The sequence below is a fragment of the Neolamprologus brichardi genome, unplaced genomic scaffold (genome assembly GCF_056152115.1).
Source record: "Neolamprologus brichardi isolate AB-2024 unplaced genomic scaffold, ASM5615211v1 NODE_ptg000038l+_length_1369362_cov_1, whole genome shotgun sequence".
In the NCBI taxonomy this organism is placed as follows: domain Eukaryota; kingdom Metazoa; phylum Chordata; class Actinopteri; order Cichliformes; family Cichlidae; genus Neolamprologus; species Neolamprologus brichardi.
This window is the reverse complement of record NW_028270040.1, coordinates 1,068,029-1,092,202: the sequence shown is the minus strand read 5'-3', so window position 1 is coordinate 1,092,202 and position 24,174 is coordinate 1,068,029. Positions and strand designations below refer to the sequence as shown.

Genomic DNA, 24,174 nt, shown 5'->3' with positions numbered 1-24,174 from the left:
TTGGTTCAGATAATCTGGCTTGTTAATAATTCGTCCGTTCAGAGCAAGAAGGCTGTGCAGACAAACAGAAATCGTTCCATCAAGTGTGCCTTCAACACACACACACACACTTTTGACTTTGGTTCCCTCTGACGGTGATGGGATAATGATCTAAAAAGCAGCGAATGCCCCAAAAAAGTAAAAGGATGACCTCTGTGTGACCCCGGCCCGTGGGCGCCTCCTAACCCGTCACCTCAGGCCAGGATTAACCAAGCAGCCTGGATAAAAAGGAAGATGGACACATCTTGTCAAATGAGGGGCAGGAAACTAAGCTGTGCTCAAGAACAGCTCCAGGCAGGGCACCAGCTAGCCTCAGGGACACCTGACCTGTTACCCTGTGGATGGGGGGCGGAGTCATCATGAAAGTAACCTATCATATTTGAAAAAATGGAGGTAATGGGGGGTAAGGGTAATCCCTAAGAACAGCTTTGTGTTTTATGCCTATAAGCTGCTATGAGCAGACACAGGATGGGTGTCCGGTCTATCACAGAGCTCACATCGACAGCCAGTTTAGAATTACCAGTTAACCCTACAAGTACATCTCTGCAGTATGGGAGGAAGCTGTAGTAGCTGGGAGGACACGCTCCATCATACTGCAGTACAGTAACCACATAGTGCAATCTTTGTGTATTTTATCGTGCTTTTATGTTCAGGTAACCAACAGTAACTAGAAGATTAGCAATGCACCAGTCACACACAGTCTACATAAGTAGTAGAAAATGTACTTCATCTCTTTCTTCAAGTACTTAACAAACATATGCTTCACATACATAAGCAACACTGTGTTGGTGCTGTTTCCCAGCATGAGTACTGCTGCTCACTGATACTCACCTCCGTCTCTAACCTAGCATCATCACATCACCTTTATCCTCATCAGTGTCAGTACAGTCCTCCTCCACTCAGACAGCCTCTCACTCTCCAAGATCGTGTTACACTATCTGGTTAAAAAGTCCTCCATCCTCATTCCTAGACATTGCCATACCTCCACAGGTATGTCCTCTGGGCCAATCACATTTCTCCTCTTCATCCTCTTCAAAGCTTCCTACTTCCTACTTCCTAATCCTCTGGACTTCCTGATCCACTGACACTCCTCCATCTGTCCTCTCTCTCCCTACATCTTCTCAACACACTTTAACTTGACAGTAAATTTCCACCCCTGTCTTTAATCACTAACCTGCTGCACATCCTTTCTAGCTCGATGCTGACAATTTCTTTAGAGTCCCAACTCACATACAACTCATTATAAGCCTTCATCTAGCCTCCCAGTCCTCCTGTATACTTTCTATATCTCCCTGACTAACCTACTTATTCTTAACCTCTTCCTTTAAATAATTTCTGTAACTGCTCGTTCTACTCCCAAGTCTCTTTCCTCTCTGCTACCAAACACCTTCTTGGTAGTTCGCCTCACCGTTTCAGCTGTACGTTCTCTCAGCTCCTCCTTGAACTCTTTCTCCACTGAATCTTTGCCTCTGTCTTCACTCACTTCCTCTTTTTGATTTACAAAATCATCCCACAGACTCCACTGCCACCACATTCAGTCTCCTCTCACGTTCAGATTTTACCTTCTGTATAAGACGTAGTCCCCGGTGTTCACCTTCCTCCACCCTTATTCATCATTCTGTTCCTCCCTCTTTTTAAACACATGTTCACCGTGGTCATTTCCATCCTTTTTGTAAAATCCACCAACATCTGTCCATCTGCATTTCTCTCCACCATGCCTACCCAACATGCATTGCCCCAATTCTTTTCCTTTGTGCTGTTTCTGGTTTAAGGCTTAGTGATGAAAGGTTACCTGTCGTAGATCGATGAAGGCCAGCTGAAGAGTGTCTCCTTGAAACCCAGGCACTGGTTCTGAGCTGGCGAACACTGAGAAGTTACAAAGACAACGTCACAAAACAGTCAACTCAAAGCTGGAGTTTCAGGTCTGTTTCTTACTAAACAAGCACACACTGGATATTTGGAGGTCTGTGGTCATTCAGCTAAATGCTGGATCAGGAAAAAACTATTTAGTTATGCAAGAAATCATTTTTGTTGTAAATGAAACATTTATATGTGAACCAGTGGAGGCAACACATGCTGATCAGCACAAAGAGTCTGCACCACACCAGCAGTATCACACAAGAGCAGAACTGAACTGTTATATTACACTCTGGGTGATTTGTTTTACTGAAACCATTGTGTCGTTTATAGAAACATTCATGTAAACTGTTTTACAAATAGCAACGTGAAATGGCTGAACTTTAGTCATTGAGGTATTTTAGGCCCCACAGGGGACTATCTATCTATCTGTGTAAGCAAAGTCCATGCTGCTTTGTAAAGCATTACACATAAAACGTCACTGTCCTTAAACGTAATGCAGTAATTCGTTATAGTACTCATTAAATTACTTTCATGTTACTCTGTAAATTTAATTGAAACGCGCTGTCACATAGGGCTGTGCGATATGACCAGAATCTCATATCCCGATATAAGACATCTATCGTCCGATAACGATATAAATCACAAAAATGTAACATTTTCTGTAAAGTCTGTGAATCTCGGGCAGCTCGACTTGCGTGAAGTGTTTCCAGCTGTGCGTCATGTAGCTGGAGTCGAGTGTTTTAACAGATGCATGAAACGATACATTTTAGACATAAGTTGTAACAGCGCCGTTTTCTTTGTGAGTATTTATTACACGGCGTGCTGCGGGGAAAAGCCTGTTCTAACGTTGGAGTCTAAGGTTTATTTTTTAAATAATCTGCTCTTTCACGTGATTCAGTTTATTTTGAAAAGTCTCAACAGGATCTTGAGCTTTATTGTGAAAGGTTTATGTGGAACATAAACAAGCGGACATGCGATGCTGTTACCGTTGTTGTTGCTAATGACAACACATAAAAACAGGCGCTTGTCCGTCTGTAGTGTGGTTATATTAAATATAAGAGAAAGAGAGAACTTTAAGAAATTAATAATAACTACAGTGACCATTAAAACCATGAAAAAATATTGCTGTAAACAGTTTATTTTGCGACACCATGAAACAAACGATAGACGTTTTTATATCGTCATCTGATATATATGGTTATATCGAGCAGCCCTACTGTCACATAACTACCAGTTAACAATATAAACACATATGATAATATGCACTAATGAAGATGCAGCCTCCATGCTGTCTGTGCACAGGTTTTGTTATTAGTATTATGCTCTTGTTTCTGCAGCAGAAGTAGTTTTCACGTCACCATCACACTCTGGTCGCTGTAATCATTTCCATACATCCGCTCCTCAAAAGCTGCAGACTGCTCCTGCATGCATATGTGAGTGCACACAAAGAGGAAGGTGCATTTGCTCGTTTTCTTTTCATCCACCTGACGTGCAGGTAACTACAAAACCTCTGTAATGTGATCAACAACATAAGTGCAACTGTAATGTCACTACTGAATTTACTACAATATCGCGCTACATTACCATGTTGCTGAAAAATGTCTTGTGATCACAGTAATGTGTTACTTTGGAACACATTACACCCAACAGTGTTTGTAAGAATCATCATCTGACAAGTGATAAGATGATATTACATTAAAAGCATTTCAGTATTTTTCTTAGTTACAATAGAATGTTATTGTATCTCATCTGTATTAAAAGAAAACAAATGTTTCAACATTATTCTTTATACTCACATTCACACTGAATAACATCTAAGTTGAACTGCTGAATGGCCCCCATACTGATCTGTTTGAGCTCCGTGTCCAACAGCATCTGCATCAGTGATGTGGACAGATGCTTGCAGGCTGACATACAAGCTGTCTGGGCCACTTTTCCCTGCACAGGGAGAGATTCAGGGAGAAGGACGGCACAGACAAGAAGCAGGAGGAGAGATGAAGGATGGAAAGATTAGGATGGGGACAGAGTTGGTAGAGGATGAGGATGAGAGGAGGGGAAAGCGACAGAATGAAGTCATTTGATGGGGTGAACATTTTATAAAGAGGAACGGGCAGTATTTGAGTTTTAAAAATATGTAGGAAGGCCAGGATGGGAAAAGGAAGGTGAATAATAACAGATTGAGATAAACAGTTGGGGTAAAAAGTTCGAAAGAGAAGAAGGAGGAGGAGGGTATGTGAAAAGAGGATATAGGAGTAATACAGAAATGGGGAATAAAGAGCAAGAAGGGCAAGGGATAATTCCATGTTAGTGTTGTCTCAAATTCTTCATGAACAGGTATAAATATAGTACTGTGCAAAAGTCTTAAATCATGTTCTGTATTTGCTAGAAAAATGGAAAAATTTATTGAAATGTTTACAGGTTGTGTAAACATGAAAAAGTTAAATGAAAAATTAAAAAGTCACACACATTTGTCACACACACGGTGTTTCAGATCATCAAACTAATTTTAACAATGAACAGAGATGAACCAAGTAAATCCAAGATATTATTAAATAATTAGTAGCCATTAACTAAGGAAAGAAGCTATTCAAACCGGCCTCTCCCTGTGTAATTCTGGGAATTACCCCAGACAGTAATAACTGGTTGTGTCACTCTGCAATCAAACATTTGTGATAACTACCAGTGAGTCTTTATCAGCATATCAACCTGATTGGACTTGAAGCCCAAACCTTGAATATGTATTTATGGACCCATTCTTGATGGACTTGCTGGTGTGTTTTGCTCCGCTGCATAACTCAAGTGTGTTTGAGCTGCAGGACATGAATGGATGAACTTCCCTCTCTTTGTTATCATCCAACTACATTTGAGACCAAACAATGTCATTGCTGTAAATCCTGGTGGTCAGGATGGATCAGTGAATCGATGTCTCGTTCACTCTTGGCATACAGCTTGATGTCATCCATGTACAGGAGGTGGTCAGTGTCTGTAGCCAGTCTTGTCAATGATCTCACTGAGAGGATTCAGGCCTATGCAGAACAGCAGTGGGGACAGAGCATCTCCTTGGCAGATCTCGCACTTGATGGTGACTATATATGTGTATATATATATATATATATATATGTGTGTATATATATATATATATATATATATATATATATATATATATATATATATATATAATATATATATATATATATATATATATATATATATATATATATATATATATATATATATATATAAATATATATATATACATATATATATGTGTGTGTATATATATATATATATATATAAATATATATATATATATATTTATATATATATATATATATATATATATATATATATTTCATTTTCTCATCATTGCCCAACATTATACCGGTATTACCATGAACGGTATGATATGGCCCAGCCCTAGGTGGGGGAGGCCGTTTCTCCCAATCACGCCCTACCAGGTCTCACTGTTGTTGTCATGCTGCTCATGTGGAGAGAGTCCCCGGGTGGAGTATCTCAAGCTCCTCACCCAGGGACTCTGAGAAGGAGGGTGGTCCCATGTCCCTTGATGTTGTACTGAGTCTTCTGAATCGCTCTTGACTGGTCCCACACCCAGGACCAATTTGTAGGGAGAATGTACCATCGGATAAAAAGCCCTGGGATCCCTGGGACACACGAGCAACTCCACCACGATTAGGTAGTGATTCACGGAGGGGATATAAATGTAAAGTTTACAATAAATGAACATCGATAGTAAGTTGTTAACTGTATAAAATAGTGCATTTCACAATATCTTTTACAATATATGTGAATAGCACATGAAGTGATTAGTTACCACTCCATCATGGACATCTTGCGGCCCTCCCAGTATACTTTTAGACTGTGTCGTCATCGATGGATCTGCTATGCTGGCCAGCAAGCCCACTCGGTCTTACCAGTTGAGTGCCATGTATGGAGCTGGAAGCAGGTCTCTGGAGGAGGTGTGGATTATAGCAATCTTCGCCGGCTGGGACGTGCTCCTAGTAGCATCAATGTGATGTTTAGCAGAGCTCTGAATGGCTCTGCTAAACGCTAGGTCACTGGTGAACAAGTCCTTCGTTGTAAACGACTTTTTTCTCTCGTCAAGGCTGGACGTCCTGTTCCTAACAGAGACTTGGATTCGCCCCGGTGAGTCCTCTTCCTTTTCAGAACTTCTTCCTCTGGGTTGTGCTTTCTTTAACTCTCCTAGGACCGCGGGCAGGGGTGGAGGGCTAGCCTCGGTTTTTAGAAGTAAACTCCGTGTGTGGCAACTGCCTCCTGCCTCGTAATCCAGCTTCGAAGTACAACTACTGGAGCTGTCCAGTTCCCCCCGGACCCTCTGTGCGGTGGTGTATCGAAGTCCGAAGCACAACAAGGATTTTATCCGTGAATTTGCTGATCTTTTAGGATTTACTTTTTTAAATTATGATCGTGTTCTTATTTCTGGTGATTTTAACATTCATATAAGTTGTAAGGCGGACTTATTGGCTAAGGACTTCCTTGCACTTATTGACTCTTTTAATCTCACTCAGTGGGTGAGAAAATCAACCCACACTAAAGGTCATACGCTGGACTTGGTATTGTCGTATGGACTGGATATTTGCATCATGGACATTAATGATGCTGGGATTTCGGACCATTCCCAGTTATGTTTGATGTTCAGTTATGCAACATGGAACTGAACTCTGAGGGTCCACTGAGCCTATCGCGTATGATTAATCCTGAGGTTGTTGTCCATTTCTCTGCGACCTTTGCTAACTCTGTGTCTGCTAACTCTAATGTCTGTTACGATGACATCAGTAATGCACCTCTCTTGGTTGATGGCGTAGTCAACTCTTTCATTTCTAGATGCTCTTCTACTTTGGACACTCAGTGGTTAATCCCTGCTCTGATGTTTCGATGGGTGCCTCCCCGGCTCTCTGCGAAAAATTTCTAAATCATTTTATAGATAAAATCTCAGTGTGAAGGGCCCCACATTCTCCGGCAGTAAATCAAGCTCCAGTTTGATTCCATCACCCCTGTTCTAGCCAACTTACATTGGCTTCCTATTAAATATCGAATTGATTTCACGTCTAAAAACGTTGTTTAACCTGGCATTCGAGGCTAATTAGGGTAATTTACATCTGGCTCTGCATTTAGATTATGTAATTATTTTATATCTGTAATTTATATTTTATATTGTGATTTTTATCGTGGTTTTACTGGAAAGCACTTTGCTGTACTTCGGTCTTTGTGCTACATAAATAAATTTGATTTTTTGTTTTGGATTTGATTTGAATATCTGGTACCTGGATTTTGTTTCACATAGGCACCTTGAACAAATTGGAAGTGCTTCATGTTAAATCTCCTTCAAGTGTTAGAAATGCTTTGAACGAACTTTGAATTGATCCATAAAGTATAGTACAGCTAGTATAAAACAGACAAAAACAATCTATTCCCTGAAGTTTTATTTATGTAAAGTGTGCCGAGTGTAGCTGCAGGGTGTGGCCTCAAAGAAGTTTCCAGGTTCACTATATAAACACCAGTCAGCTGGTGTTCCTGGTTAGCAGTGACTGGCATCAAGCTCGGAGTTACATGTAGTTTACTGTAGCACTGAAAGTGAGGCCAGAACAGATGGGCCTGAATTATGCTCCCTTGCTAACAAACTCACAGACAGCTGCAGAGACTTTGGTTGTTCTTAATTTCCTACTTTCCTCTAAACAGGCATCTGTACTGAAGGTAACATCCACCCTGCACTCAGATCCCAGTGGACTCTACGCCTATTTCCAACCATTACAACTCTACTTTTAGAGCAGTTTAACAAACACAACGTAGTTGACCAAAGTTATTTCCAGACAGCAAGAAAATATAAAACAGGTATTAAACAATAATGAAAACTAAATAATAGTAAAACGGAAAAAAAAAAAGAATGATAGACTATAAAATAAAACTAGAATAAACAAACTCCACACAGAAAGGCCCTGGCCAGGATGTGGAGTCAAACTCAGGACCTTCTTGGTGTGAGGCAACAGTGCTAACCACTGTGCCACCGTTTATAAAGCTAACAGGACATTCAACATTCAACAGCAGAGACAAAAATGAAACCTAGGCTTCAAAAGCAAACGGAGTCAAGAAACACAGAAACAATTTGCATGAAAAAACTGGGATTTCCATGATGTAGTTTTTCTTCTTCTTCAGTCACCTTTTTAACTCACATCTCTCTTCATTTAATTATCAGTTATTATAAATGTCTGGCTCTGTCTTTGTGCTTCCTCCCCTAACCCCAAACGGCTATGCTGAGTGTTTCCCTTCCATTGTTGCCAAGGTAAAGACTGGTTGCAGGGTCTTTACTTTACAGTAAAGCATCTTGAGGCATCTGCTGTTGTGATTTGCTGCTGTATAAATAAAGGTGAGTTGAATTGCAGTATTCTGGCCTTAGCTTTCATATGCAGTGGATGTTACTTCATCCTTGGTCTCCCACAGATAAAAGTATCTGTTGCTCAAGTTTGAATGTAGTTATGGTCTGTGAATGTTTTCATTAGCAACAGTTCCAGATTGTATATTAAAGATAGCTTTCATGTCTGAAAAGTGAAGCCAAAGCTAAAGTGCTGAGTTGCAGACTGTAAGTCTTCAGCCAGTTAGCCTGCAGTGTCCCCTGTACCACAGTAAGGTCTGCCTATCCTGTAATGTCCAGTTTCAAAGAGCTAAAATGGAAACAAAATGCTCACAATGGGAATACCTCATAGGTAATGTCATGGTGGCTACATCAATCTTTTATAGTCAGTCTATGGCAGAACCACAAGCTTAGAGTTGTGGGACTTCTGAAGGCAAACATTAGCATGCATTGTATCGCCATTCTGCCTGTAGCTTAGCAGCAAAGTGTTATAAATCCAGGCAGGGATACTCACCGACATTGATGCATGATCATTGTTGTTATTCTGAGCAGAGAACCCCCAAACCAACCAAAAATGGAAGAAGGAGAGGGAAAGAGGGAAAGGACAGGAAAAGAAATGTGGCAACAATAAATGGACAGGAGGAGGTAAGTTCAGCTAGAGATATCTAGCATGCTTGATATGTCAAATTAATCAAGGAGTAAAACAATTCAGTTACAAAGCTGTGCATTACAGAAGGTGTGGATGGAGACACAGCAGGAGATAATAAGGAGAAATAATCGCACATGCAGGTGAGAAGGGCAGGTATAGCCAACAGACCAATCAGGCTGCGAGCTCAAATAACAGTTTCTGATTTGACAGTTTCCTTTACACTTATCTAATGTGCTCCGTTGGGTTGGCGATGACGTCAGTTTGCAAAAACATTGCACAAGCCAGTAACAGCACATCATGCAGAAATCAGCACTGCAACATGTACATAGCTCCACGTAAAACCTTTCAGACACCACCTACAATCTGATAGAAATGCTATGAGGGCGTAAAAAACAACAGAGGGATGGTGGGAAGTCAGGGAAGGAAAAAAACCAAACAAAAATAATCATGCGTTCGTATTATCAACAAAAGATCAACCTCACAGCACGCCACACAGCTAGTGTGTGAACAGAAAGGACAACAACAACACAACCCCACACTGTTTATGTTCCACAGCTCCCAGAGGTGCTGAGCTAACGTGTGGAGGTTGGAGGCGGCTCACACTCACCGGGAGGTGTGTGAACACCTGGAAGGTAGATCGTAGGAAGTTGATCAGGTCCATGAGATACCCTGAGGCGCGGCCGTCAGACTCGGCCATGCCCCATTCGTAGTCTGCTAGCTGGATGAAGTCATCGATCTTCTGGTTCAGTTTGGTATAAATCTCTCCCTCTGCAGCATGACGAGCATCCTGGAACAACGTTTTCACAAGATTAATGGGAGTAGGGGTGGGCGATATAAACGAGATACGATAGAAACGATATAAATTTGGCCAACGATAGAGATTTTGACTATATCGCTCTATCGCGATAGCGCATGTTGATGATGTCATCAAGCTGCGCCTGTTTCGGTCGAAAGCATCGCAGCAGCTACAACCATTATCATCTGCAAATTATGGCGACAGTCATAGTAAAGAGATGAAGCACTTTTGAAATATGGGGAAAGCCAAAAATTGCGCTTCCTCCACTTCCGGAACATTGATTCATTAATGCTGAATTCTCTGCAGCTGCTCTGTTCCCATGTTGTTGCAGTATATTAATGACTAACCTCGTATTGTGGATGAATAATCTCAGTTGTTCTCCTGACTGAAGTTTGGCCCGTGTACAGCATCCTGCTATGCGATTGCATTTGTCCCTGACCACCAGAATCCCTCACGTTAACTTTTATCGAGTGGAAAAAAAGTTGGTGTTCATCCTCCAGCTTCACTGTGCTAATGTTATGCTAACATAGCTGTGTCGCTAGCGATCACGTAGCACATCATTATATACCAGCTAGTCCAACTTCAGTAACCCTGCAAACGTCACTGCTGTTTAGTTTTCTGTCTTCATTTATGTTGGAAGTGGTAGCAGAGCTGTACGTTTGAATTAGTTTCAGAAATCTCTCAGTCAGAACATGGTTTGAAATGTTTACGTGTAAACTAGCGAGCTAACTTCCTGTTAACTTCTAACTCCGTTAAATTTAATAAATTTTGTTTTCATGGATGTAAAACTTAATTGTTACACCTGGTAAAGCAGCAACGCTGATGATTTAATTAAAGATGAAAGAATTTAGACCGTTTTTAACTCTTAGTGTTCGTTTGACTTTGGGACCTGAAGCTGACGGAGTTTTGGACCCAGATTACTCCGTGAAGCTCCTCACTACGGCAGCTGTAATGCTCTGACAATCCATCAAGCAGTGCAGCTTACCAAAGTTGTACTAAAACATTTTTAACAGATTTCTGCCAAAATTGATTCGAGGTCAGTAAGCACAACCAGCATTCATACATTCACACTCTCAATTTTTGAGAACATTAAAGGATTTTAAGTCCTTACAGTGTGGAAAATACGTTATACAGAAGAAAAGAATATATTGTGATATATATCGTTACCGCACATGCTTCAGATTATATGGATTTGAGGCCATATCGCCCAGCCCTAAATGGGAGCAAATATTATTGTTCTTCCTACACACATTCGTTTTTGGAATGGAGACACAGAGCTTCAATTTCTGCCACTTCATTAAGTACACCCGTTTAACATCTCATTAATCAGCCAATCACATGGCAGCAACTGAATGTAATCAGGGATGTAAGCAGAGACGACCTGCTGAAGAACTGAGCATCAGAATGATGAAGAAAGGTGTTTGAACGTGGCTGGTCTCAGTAACTGCTGATTTACTGGGATTCTCCCACAAAATGATCTCTTATCAGTTTATAGACTAAAAAGGTGAATATGTTCACCGGACGAAAAAGCAAGAAGTCAGAAAAGAATCAGACTGCTCAGAGGTAAGAAACAGTAAACTCATTACAACCGAGGTATGAAGAAGGTGACTGCTAAAGGCACAAATCACCTTGAAGGTGGACAATCCGTAGAGTCTTGTGGTGTGAACTGTTTCTGGGGAGACGTTGGTGATGTTTGTTATGAATTCCTCCAGATACCTGCAGGCCTGCTCCAGGTGGGTGGTGTTAATGATGATCTGTACCAGCTACAGAGACAAGGTTACAGTTCTAGCCTGAATCCTGAATGCTTTTCACGACTGTGTGTGTGAGCAGTTCTAACCTCGGTCAGTCCTATGTGAGGCTTCTTGATAAGGTTTTGCAGACAACTGCTGAGAGTTCTTGTCAGCAACAGGTTGGTAGATTTTCGCAGCATGTCATCAATCTCTGTTGAACTGGACACACAACAAACTTGACAGTTGCAAAGTGAAGAGACGACAGTCCGGGGAGATTAGATATGTAGAAGTGTTGGCGAGTGAACGCAGAGTAGTGTACCTGCGGTGCAGTGACTCTGAGAACTTGAGGCTGGCGTAGATGAACTCTTTGACCTGGGTGTAGATCTGAGGGACGGACTGGGACATTGGCAGCTTCTTAGGAAAGTCCTGCTGCTTATGCACACACAGAAAAACTGTATTATTATTCATCCAACACAAGTTGACTTTTAGGAAGTCTTTCTTTTACGTGGATGCAACCGTGCCAGATTGTGGAGACGGTGGAACACATTACCTTCTCTATCTCAGCATCGTGGAAGGGGAAGCGGCTGACAACCAGTTTATATTCCTCCTCTGTCTCCACTGGGATGGGACTGTAGTTGTCCAGTTCAAAGATCTCTCTGTGGGAACACAGATCAGAGTTATCACACACTTTGGTCTCCGCTGTTTGTTCAGAAACAAAAATGTTTCCATTTTTCAGTTTAATGTCGTCTCAGTGCCATTTTCAGCATCAATGATATGAGAAAAAGAACAACTTCCCTCACATGGTGTTGATGCTTTGCTGAAACAGTACGAACAAAGCTGATTCTGGTTTTAGTTGTGTGTTTTTAGCAGCTCTGCTTTGTTCAAACAAAATATGCAGGCTGCATACAGACGGGGACGTCACAGCAGAAGAAAGCCTTACCGCAAACACAACTGTTATTGTCAAACTGTCATTTTTTAGTGTTTCTGCACGTCCTACTGTGGCAGACGCCACACGTGAGTGAAGCCCACCTGAAAACCAGCGCCCATTTCTTCAGCAGGGTTTCGTTGTACTGGTCTCTAACCTCAAACAGCAGGTCAAACAAACGGTTTACCGGGAAGCCGAACCCCTGCACAAACATCACACGGTCAGAAAACACGTTTTCACACAAGTCACAAACAACAAAGTCCCGCTCTTAACCAACCTGTAGTGTGTCAGCAAAGATGACTATGAGATTCTTCAGCTCCAGCACCAAGTCTGGGTCGTCACAGTATGACTGCAGAAAAAGAGAGTCATCAAACACTGGTCTAACGTCGCATTATCTGCTTTGCTTCCTAAATCTATGTTCATGTGAGTCTTTGCAGTCCTCTCAAAATCGAACACCCTGTCACTCAAAAGCTTGTCCGACCACCTTTAGCAGGAACTGAACTTTGTGTGAAGTTCTCTTGTTGACAACATTGTTTCAGTCACTGAGCTCTGTTTAGGCGTCGCACACTTCAGAGCCCACCACAGCATTTGATTCCTTTTCTTTCCTGACACTCTGCAGCACATTTGCTTATGTGCTTATTATCATCGTCCTGCTCCATGACCCACTTTGGGCCTCAGCCGTCAACACAGAGAGCCTCAAATGTGATTTTGAATACATATGAAGTAACTGCACTGTATGCTGTGTAGAGTTATAACTAGGTACATTTTTAATTCAATTCAATTCAATTCAATTTTATTTATATAGCGCCAAATCACAACAAAAGTCGCCTCAAGGCGCTTCATAGATACAGAGAAAAACCCAACAATCATATGACCCCCTATGAGCAGCACTTTGGCGACAGTGGGAAGGAAAAACTCCCTTTTAACAGGAAGAAACCTCCAGCAGAACCAGGCTCAGGGAGGGGCAGACTTCCTTTATAGGAAGTCTGTCAAAATGCCTACATGACAAACAAGTTAAGCCAGTGCATTAACAAAGGTCCTCATTTTTGCAGAGAGTAGGGTGATTTAGCACAGCTGTGTATATGTCTGTGAAGGTTCTCAGTCATCCAGGTCATTGTAGTCAAAGGAGCTTGCAAAGAAAAGCGTCTGGACTTCTTTAAGTTACTTGAAGACGTTTCACCTCTCATCTGAGAAGCTTCTTCAGTTCTAAGGTCAAATGGTGGAGAGTCCCAGATTTAAACCTAGTGGGAGTTTCCCCCCACAGAGGGACAAAAGGACCCCCTGATGATCCTCTAATCGCCTGAGCCAAGGTGTGGAAGAAGCTTCTCGGATGAGAGGTGAAACGTCTTCAAGTAACTTAAAGAAGTCCAGACGCTTTTCTTTCCAAGCTCCTTTGACCACAGCTATGTATGAAGACAGCCTGAGACTGGACACTCAGTAGCAATGGCTGCCCTCTCCATCTACTCAGACAATCTTAAAAAATGACAAATAATGAAGTCTACTTCCACCACATCCAGACCAGTGATGAATGCAAATGTGCTAAATCTGCTCTTTAAGCTGCGTTTTGTTGTCTATTGCAAACATATTGTATTTATTTAACCTGCACTGGGAGAAGTTTACTCATTAAGTATGTCATCTGCATGTATTAGTTTTTTTTAAACAATCTGATGCAGCCTTGTTACTTTTAGCTGACCGTGCACTCGCTGTAAGTGCAGGAGCCCGACAATGTGGACTTGCTTTTGTCAGAGCACAGCAGAGGGGCACAGAGGACACCAGGCCTTTGTTAGTCTTCTCACCCATGCTGTGCGGCCTATTCTCCAGCCTGTTAGCATAATCCTCGGGGTCATTTACAACTGACAGGGCTCCAGCGGGCAGGAATATGCCTTCTTTATCTGCTGTTATTGTTGCAATCTGTCTCTCATTAAGGTCACAATGGCCTCCTCTTTGCCTGCATGTGTATGTGTGTTTTGACCTCTGCTCTTAACAGTGACATCATTAGTGTGTTTGTGGCTGTGCTGACCTGTGAGGGTTTATCATCCACTGAATGAAGGAACTATCATTTCTATTAACTCTCAACAGCATCCTTTCCATTCATAGTCAATGCCCTGCAGACATGAGAGGTGTGTGTGTGTGTGTGTGTGTGTGTGCGTGTGCGTGTGTGTGTGTGTGTGTGTGTGTGTGTGTGTGTGCTCCTACAGAGTGTGTCCGGAGTACAGCGATGATCTTGGACAGCGCCATGTTCCACAGTTCATCAGTAAAAGCTCTGGTCACCAGCCCTTGAGTGGCATGGAGGATATGGTCCTCTACAACAAAGAACCTGACCCCACACACACACACACACACACACACACACACACACACACACACACACACACACACACACACACACACGCACACGCACACGCACACACACACAGATTTAGGTTCACAGTGAAACAAAGCAGCCTGATGAGCATTTGAAAGGAGCATCTTACCCTACAATCTGATTGAAGTATCTTCTGTAGCCTTCCACTGTCTCATGCTAAACACACAAATAGACACAAAGCCGTGTTAATACAGATGCAAACGTAACAGTCAGCAGGAAGGCAAATATTGAAATAGGAGGGAGAAAGAATAAGTTAAAAGTTGTGTTTCTGCAGCTCTTGTTTGACACGGCTTTTGCTTTGTGACGTCATCCCAGGAACCACCGAAGCTCAAGCCTGCTGGGCCCTGGAAGCTGATCAACCAGCACCACTCTCCATAGTAAAGACATGGACTGAGATGGTGCCACCTGTCTGTGCAGCTGCCCACATGGACAAGCCATAAGCCAAATGACAGTGAGATGCACCGAGCATGCTGGTGGTAGCATCTTGCTCTGGGGCTGTTTTGCTTTATCCTGATGTTATCCTAAAACTTTAAAACATCCTTTATAACTTTTTAAGTACAGCTGTTTAATTTTCCCCTGAAAAAACAGTAACAGTCATGGTTTTCTAAGCTTTGTCAGAGCTGGATCACAGCTCCTGTACGACCTGTGAGTAATCTATTCAGTCATAGTAAGAAAAACACAGGTTCTAAGAAAAATTAACACAAGGCAGACTGTGTTTAGTGCCATATAGAGTCACAATGAAAGGCCCACTGAAAACCCCGAGCGCTTGTCTGAATTTCATTCATATCTTCACACGTATGTTAAAGCGCTCGTGTTGCTCACCATGTTCGCCTGAGGCTGCAGAACTAGCCGGGCCTGTTTTTTCCTCTGCTTCCTGTAGTAGTTCTCAAATGTTTCTCGGTCACCCTGCACACACAGAATACACACATAGATCAATTAACCATGTGATCTATGATGTTACAAACCAGAACACTCAGGTACCATCAAATCCCTTTCCACACACTGTCCTGGGTCTGGAGACTCGCTGGCTTTTAGTTTGTATTCTTGCTTCTTTAGTGTTTTGGTGATTTCTAGTTGTTGTGTTTTGTTGTTAGGTCCCTTGTGTTACTTCCAGTCATCTCTATGTTCATGTATTTCCTGTTTTACTTTGACAGTCCCGTGTCCCGTTAGCGTTTATAGTTTTGCTCTCCTCCCCGTCTCGTCGTGCCTGATTAGTCTCGGCTGCATTCCCCTCCTGTTTCCTATTTCCTCATTATCCTCTGAGTATGTATGGTGTGTGTTTTCCTTTGTTCCTCGTCGGATCATCTGTCAGGTTTCATGTAGTGTTAGTCGTCCTTTGCTTTTGTTTGTTGTTGTGTTCGCTAAAATAAAGGCTCGCGTTCTGTTCAACATCCACCTTCATGTTCGTCGTCTGCGTTTGGGTCCACACTTCACCTTCCTGTGTCTGAATCCCCGTCCTTTTTACCTGCTCTGGGCTTCATGGGGCTTATAAACAGACCCGGCACTATTTTAGGTGACACAGAGAGGAGAGCTGAGACTCTTCTGAATGTGCAGCAGGATGTCTGATGTAATCACAAGCTGATCATGAAACAGCTGTGTCTGCTGTATTTCAGGGGTAACGTTGGATGTTAGCACTATAACCTTGATTCCAGTTAATTAGCATAGCTGTCATTAGATAATCAAAATCCAATGGATAGCATTAGCTATTAGCTTTCGCCACAGACACCTACCAACACAGTATAGATGTGTAGACACCTGTAGACGGGCGAGAAGTCCACCAGATCCTGAGCTGTGAGAATCTGTAAGAACACAAACAAATGTTTTAACTGCTTCTTTATATGTTGGTTATTTGGTCATGGTAATTGGACTCGTTCCTGCTCTGAGCACTCAAAGTGCTTTCCACAGTGCCTCATTCAGCCATTCACAGAAGCACGTTTTGCTTTGTGCTTTCTATTTCACATAGAGCTTCACATACATTCATACTCTGATGGATGCACTGGAGAGCAACTGGGAATCATTATGGCACGCAGGCTTGAGCAGCCAGGGATTGAACCACGAACCTCAGCAGGTGACCTGCTTTACCTCCGGAGCTACAACCATGCTTACAAAACTGTCTTATGTAATTATAGAAACTTAGTTACAGAATTCCTGATTATGACAAATGGATCACTCTGTAACTAATGACTGACTAACATCCACCTGCACATTTGTTATGTCTGATGAAAATATAATAACAGAAAACTAGAGAAGAATGAAGAACGATTGAGCAGCCAGGCAGCAGAATCTCAGGTGTTCACCTGTGGGTTAGAGCTGCACATCACAGCAGTACGAAGGAAAATTAACAGTAAAAAAAAATTAAATTTAAGTTGCCCGAATAAAAAAAGAGAGCATTTTTTTGATTGATGTTTTGTTTCCTGTTTTGTTTCTGTTACAATATTATACATTAAAGTATAATATTGTAACGGAAACAAAACATTAATCAAAAAATTGTTGAAGCACAAATTACAACATTGTATAAAAATTACAATCATCAACTCAAATACTTGGTTCTAATTGAACAGAAATTTCTATGAATTTGTAAGAACTGTGTAGGACATGAATCAGTCTGTGTCAGATACTGAATCTGAAATTTCCACTGGAGTCACGGGTAAGAGGCAAGTGGGACCAAGATTGAGGCCATTTGCTTTTTGAAGTTTGCAAAGACTGCTACATTGTGCCAGTGGTAGTTCCCTCTTTGCAACATAGTAGCTGTTCTAAACAGATTTTCAGGTTTATTTTTAGTTTGTTATTTGCAATTGGTGTTTGTTCTGGGAAAGATATTGCAGACTGAGCAATGATGCATTTCTTGCATTTCTCATGGGTTCTAATGGGGGCCTTTCTTAAAATGACTGGTCCCAGTAACAAAGGCGCTTGTCGACTCAGAAATCGAGGGAAAACCAACAACACACCCGGCAGAACATTATTTACACGGGTGCACATAAGTGGTCCGCATGTGCGCATTCGCTGTCAAAATAAAAGACGCACACCAGCTAAGAAGTTGCAACGCGCGTTTGCGTACATATAAAAGGCTGTTTTTGTCCTAGAGTGGGATTTTCACGGCACATTCTGCACCACATCTCTGTGCGTTCATCATTTGTTTGAAGCCAGCTCACCTCCTGCAACCACTTTTCCGAGAATACGCGCTTCTTTTGTGGTTCGGACTCCTCCTGACATTTCTTTGGAGGTGGAGGAACACCAAAGTAATTGCTTAAAGGAGCTTCTTCGACATCTTTAAGAGTTCTAAACAAATGTCTGTCCTCCTCCTGAAAATCTTATGTACGCAAACACGCGTTGCAACTTCTAACGATTGATAAGACAATGTCAAAGGAATTGATGCGCAAATTATCGTCACTCACCAATCAGTGCTGTCGCTCTCTATACACAGTTCACGCGATTGCAAAGTGAAAGCAAAAAACAAGCGCAAATTCAAACGCGACTTCAATATGTCACATATTGACAGCGGCTCACCGATGCCAATGACATAATTACTCAGCTACATTTCTGAAAGAATGCAAAAGCATTGACATATATTCTTCCTTCCTACGATAGGCCGACAGGCAGGGCAGAGATAGATTTTGGTAGCCCGACTGGAAAAATCGCTAGCCCCGGGACGTCGGGCTAGCGATTTTGCGAGCCCTGTGCTGAATTTAAAAATTATATAAGTATATACATGTACCTGAATTTGTTTTGTTAGATGAATCTGCTTTTATTTGGTAAAGTAAAGGTGGGCGTACTCAAGTTTATTATTTGTATCTCTGTCCAGAAGCAAAGCACTATACTTTCAGTCGTTTAAGGAAAAGACGATCCTGTAACAGTGGAAACTTTCATAACCTCTTCTTTTATGAAGAGATTATGCCAAGGGAACGGGCTCGGCAAAATCTTTATGCTGTCAGTAACGGTTCACGGTTCTTTAGACATCAGTATCTGATCATCACCGCCACATCAGCTACACACACGTCTTTCCTCACCTCTTCATCAGCCTCATCATCTCCAGTGTCGTCATCCATCAGCAGGCCGTTGGGAGTGTGAGCATGAGTTCGCTCATTGAGAGAGTACACGGGCTTGATGTAGTGGCCCATACTGGCCTGCTTGGCTACTGCGCTGTTAAAGGTCCTGTGCTGCTGTGCCTGAAGACAAAAACACACGTCAGCAATGTGACTTATTTTTCCCTGCTATGACCTGAATTATTTAAAAAGGAAAAAGGTCTACACCTGTCTCATGGCAGTCTCTCCAACCTTGTCTGAATGCTTTCGGATGCTCTCCAGGAAGTCTTTGAGGTCTGACATGGAGATGTCTTTGATCTCCTCTCTCAGTCTGGGCAGATTTTCAGCCATGATCTGACAGAACCTGTACTGACTGACCCTGCAAGGGACACATCAGAACTATGAAAAAAGAAAAGCAGTCCAATCCAACATCATCTACATTTATTGAAAAAATCAATAAAGAAATACATTTTAAAAAGCAGCGCAGTGCAACAGCTGGCAGACTAACAGCCTGTTAGCTTCTCGCTAACAGGCTTCTTTCAGCAGCCTTCGTCTGATCCTACCTTGGGATATAGACCTTCTCCAACTGCTCCATGGTTTTTAGTGCAGCATAATATCTGTAGACGTAAACAGCCCAGCATTAGTAACAACTCAGAACTACTGCTGCTTATTAGAACCATTTAGCATTAAGTCTTCGAATGGACTTGAAAACTTAGTAGCAACACAAGGAATGATTAAACTAAGAAAACACTGTTTCTGTTGTCAAATGGATACAGCGGTCGTGTCCAAATTCATGGGCTGCATCCTCCTGAGGACCCGGCCTTCGCGGTCTACGTGGGCCGGGTCCTCAGAAGGTCGGGTAGGCCGGAAGTAAACGGCTGGGGAAATTGGACGGTCTAGCCTTCTGATTAGCATCACCGCTGTCTCGGTGGAGTTTAATAAACTCGCCGTCTGCTCCTTGCTATCTAAAATATAACAGGACACTGGAGTAAATTCTCGACCGTCTCACACTTCTGTTTAATCAGTTTTCTGTTTGACGTTTATTCAGCTGTGTGAAAACCAAGGAGGAACCCACCCGGGGGATTAATAAAGTTTTATTTGATCTAATCTAATCTAATAACTTTAATCTCAGCCAAACCGATTTACTCACAAACAAACAAAACACAGAAAAAAGCCCAACAATAACATTTTTAGGTTGTCTAAGTGACTTATATATCACGTTTAACCCGAGCAGCGAAACTCCGCGGTGATCTGAACATGATGTGCTGGGAGTTGTGCCGTTCTCGGCCGCATCAGTGACCCTCGAGCTCCCGGCGAGCTATTGAGCTGGTGGGTGGCAGACGTCTCCGAAAACTTCGAAGCACTTTAACAAATATGCGATATCTTGATAAACCGAGCAGATATTTGATGTTTACACAGCTACTTTCTCGCCTGAAAATATGTTAAAAGTTTATTTTGTGACCCAGAAAGATTAGTAAGAGTAATTTTAAAACTTAGTAGCTGCCGCCATTGTTGGAAACTGGAGTTTGGCTCGGCCGCGCTATGAATTCTGGGATATGGTGGGCCACGAAGGACACACCCGACCCATCCTTCAAATTCGGGGAAAAGTCGGCTGCATTCGGAGGAGTCTACGAATTTGGACAGCCTTCGGCGCGTCGCTGTGACGTAATCGGTCTATAAATGTGGCCTCAGGAGGATGCAGCCCATGAATTTGGACACGACCAGCGTAAGAGAGCCTCAGATCCTCCAGCTACACCTGGGGGACCCCCAGTGCTTTCAGGCCATCTGAACTATATAACCCCCCACTGAGCCCAGGGCCAACAGTAAATGTCTGAGGGAAGCACTCATCCCAATATAATGATAGTAAATAATAAATAACAACAAAGTATATCTGCATGTACATACACTGTACATCTATATTTGCTATTTTCTTTTTATTGTCTATTCTGTAACCACAAAGTAATGTGGGCACAAATGACAAGAGTTCAGTGTACGGTCAGCGTGCTGAGCTCCCATCATGATGCTGATAAGCATGATCTAATTGATCTAATGGATCTAATTGGTGGTTCAAACTGTATTGTATACAAATGAACAGAAGACACTCATCAACTGTAAACGCTGTCGGGAGGACGGAGGAAGTGCCAGGACGACAGCTTTCAGCGCTGATGGCGTGTGTGCGCACGTGCCGTCGGCTGCAGCAAATTAAAATCGTTTTGAATCGGGGAATCTTTTTTTTTTTAAACCCACCCCTGCTGAGCCGTGACAGAGCAGCAGTGAGGGGGGGCCTTCCTGTGAGCAAGGGCACTTCCTCCCAGTCTCTTAATTGGTACATGGTAACGAACAAGAAAGGGTCAATACTTCCTGTCCAAAGTGAACACCCCTCTCCTCTTTACAGAGACAGGCTTGTAAAGTTTAGACAAGCTAGCAGAACATGAGCTGAAAAGTCGGTGAGATTTCAAACTGGAAAGAGAAATGAGAAATGTTTAGAATTAACAATAAAGGATGACTTCCTGAATCTTATTTTGGAAGGTTCAGGCTTGGTTTCAGCAGGGTGTCACAGACAGGAAGTGACAGAGAGAGAAAAGGAACACATACAACAACATGTCCATTAATCAGTCGATAATCACATGTTTAATTTGCTGGCAGGTCACAGTTACAAGCTAGCTAACTTGTTACAGTTTTAAGGCCTCCCAGATTGATTTATGATAACTAACTCAACTTTTGGGGTCTTTATAAACTCTTAACTTATTCCAGACCACACTGTCACTACGTACGCAAGAATGAATGTAAAGCTGACTACTTCCTACATCTTGGCAGCCCAGTTTTAACCAGTTAGCATGTCATGTGGTCATATGTCACTGTCACGGGGTCTCTGCTGGTAACATAAAAGCTGACGCACCACGATGTCCCCGTCTGACCATAACTGAGACGCCACCTCTAACCCACAGCAGGTGTGTACACCCTGTGCTTTGACAGGCTGCTAACAAAAAGGAACTACTACATCCTGCATTGATAACATCTTTTTCTGACATTATTTATTTATCTTTATCAGTGACACATCAGGTGAAACTACAACACAAAAGCTGTGTTTAAATGATTGGACCATGATGTATCGAGTTGATTGTATTTATCGCTCTCTACTTGTGATTTTATTGCCAAAGAAAAACTGTAAACAAGGTCATACTGTGGTGAAATGCTTTATGATGGTTACCTTTTGGATTCCAGCTGCTCCTTTAACTTGCTGTACATTTCTAGCACTGCAAAGGGAGCAATGACAGGAAGCAGGATTAGTTTGATGGTTCAGTCAGTTTTGCTCATCACACATCACATTTACAGTGATAACATGTTCAGTTGCCAGTAGGCTCCACACTGATCCCCAGCACCTGATCCATCACTGTTGCAGCAGCTTAGGTGCTATACAAGTTCCAATATTACACATGCCAGATAAAAGCATGCATAAATAATTTTTACTTGATACCCAAAAACTAAGGTTATAATTAGCTTCTTCAGCTTATGATGCTGGGAAGGCTGGAGGCAGTCACAGGACGCAAGATTAAAATCTAAACAAACTGACTCAGTATCCACACACTGAAGAAGAGTCAGTGAGGAATTTTACAAAACTCACCACAGTGGATTATAAACTACAGATTTGACTGAAGTGCAGATTTTTAGCTTTAATTCAAGGAGTCTAAAACTAAGTATTGAATTAACTGCTTATGAGTTACAGCCATTTTTATCCATATTCTCTCATTTTCAGAGGCTCAAATGTAACTGAACTAGGGCTGCAACGATTCATCGACTAATTTAAATAATTATATGATTATAAAAATTTCTTGACACAATTCTTTGCTTTGATGCTTCGTTTAACGCACAGCTCTGTAGCGTGCCACCGTCACCACAGAACTGAAGACAGACCTGCAATACAAACGTTTTTAGAAGCTGCGTACAAAAAAAACCTTTTACACAGAGAAAAATCTGCAGTAATCCTCCAGAAGTTGAATTAAAATATGCAGATGAACTGATTACTTAGTCTGACACCAAGCTTAAATGTTACAGCTTGCTGCATAAGCTAACTAACGGTATTTTACATGGAAGTGATACCTGCAGCGAACAGGGGTGAGTCTAAAGGGGGGCATGGGGGGTACTAGACCATGTTCATTTTAAGACTTCCATAATATTTTTCAGATTGAATGTGAAATATTTTGTTTTAATTAACAACATTAATATTTAAAAATAAAATCATTTTTACAAGCCAAAAGAAATATACATGGGCCACTAACACTCAGACTTTATGCCTTAGTTTAGGTTTCATATATATCTCATATTATTGACATTATTGACATATGATGTATGTAGTTAAAGTTCACAACATGACATTTTATCTTGCACAAAAAACAACCGCGTAAGCAATATTCAGATTCATGAAATGTGCACTGGCCTATATTATTCTAACATCGCATGCATGTTATTGAAGACAAAATCTAAACCAGCAGGCTTATGCAATCTGCATCCAGTCTGCATTCAGTCTGCATCCAGTCTGCATTCAGTCTGCATCCAGTCTGCATCTAATCTGCATTCAGTCTGCATCCAGTCTGCATCTAATCTGCATCCAGTCTGCATTCAGTCTGCATCCAGTCTGCATTCAGTCTGCATCCAGTCTGCATTCAGTCTGCATCCAGTCTGCATCTAATCTGCATTCAGTCTGCATCCAGTCTGCATCTAATCTGCATTCAGTCTGCATCCAGTCTGCATCTAATCTGCATCCAGTCTGCATCCAGTCTGCATCCAGTCTGCATTCAGTCTGCATCCAGTCTGCATCTAATCTGCATTCAGTCTGCATCCAGTCTGCATTCAGTCTGCATCCAGTCTGCATCTAATCTGCATCCAGTCTGCATTCAATCTGCTTTCACTGCATCCAGTCTGCATTCAATCTGCATCCAGTCTGCATTCAATCTGCATTCACTGCATTCAATCTGCATCCGGTCTGCATTCAATCTGCATCCAGTCTGCATTCAATCTGCATTCACTGCATTCAATCTGCATCCGGTCTGCATTCAATCTGCATCCAGTCTGCATTCAATCTGCATTCACTGCATTCAATCTGCATCCGGTCTGCATTCAATCTGCATCCAGTCTGCATTCAATCTGCATTCACTGCATTCAATCTGCATTCAATCTGCATTTACTGCATTCAGTCTGCATTCAGTGCATTCAATCTGCATCCAGTCTGCATTCAATCTGCATCCAGTCTGCAAGCAGTCTGCATTCAATCTGCATCATGCCACATCCTCATTCCTTTATATAAGGAATCACATGTAGCAGTGGAAACAGTGTTGTGACAGCTCATACTTAAACTATGATATATATATAAAAACTCTTGAGGTCAGCCAGCTGGATAAC

General features: G+C 42.0%; 1 protein-coding gene across 2 annotated transcripts in view; it reads right to left on the bottom strand.

The window, feature by feature from the left end:
- Positions 1-24,174, bottom strand: part of exoc6 (exocyst complex component 6) — a 57,110-nt gene that overhangs the window by 8,859 nt on the left and 24,077 nt on the right. Inside the window, exons 5-22 of one of the 2 annotated variants that reach the window (XM_087837021.1) lie at positions 21,986-22,031; positions 19,338-19,391; positions 19,003-19,153; positions 18,760-18,918; positions 16,483-16,551; positions 15,575-15,658; positions 14,862-14,908; positions 14,584-14,704; positions 12,665-12,736; positions 12,492-12,589; positions 12,013-12,118; positions 11,782-11,891; positions 11,570-11,681; positions 11,361-11,495; positions 9,544-9,723; positions 8,802-8,831; positions 3,696-3,837; positions 1,832-1,905 (exon numbers count right to left, since the gene is read on the bottom strand). In XM_087837021.1, coding sequence (XP_087693147.1) covers positions 1,832-1,905; positions 3,696-3,837; positions 8,802-8,831; positions 9,544-9,723; positions 11,361-11,495; positions 11,570-11,681; positions 11,782-11,891; positions 12,013-12,118; positions 12,492-12,589; positions 12,665-12,736; positions 14,584-14,704; positions 14,862-14,908; positions 15,575-15,658; positions 16,483-16,551; positions 18,760-18,918; positions 19,003-19,153; positions 19,338-19,391; positions 21,986-22,031 — 1,790 coding nt within the window. The remainder of the gene's footprint in view (positions 1-1,831; positions 1,906-3,695; positions 3,838-8,801; positions 8,832-9,543; positions 9,724-11,360; positions 11,496-11,569; positions 11,682-11,781; positions 11,892-12,012; positions 12,119-12,491; positions 12,590-12,664; positions 12,737-14,583; positions 14,705-14,861; positions 14,909-15,574; positions 15,659-16,482; positions 16,552-18,759; positions 18,919-19,002; positions 19,154-19,337; positions 19,392-21,985; positions 22,032-24,174) is intronic. The other variant, XM_087837022.1, reaches the window with a different exon arrangement.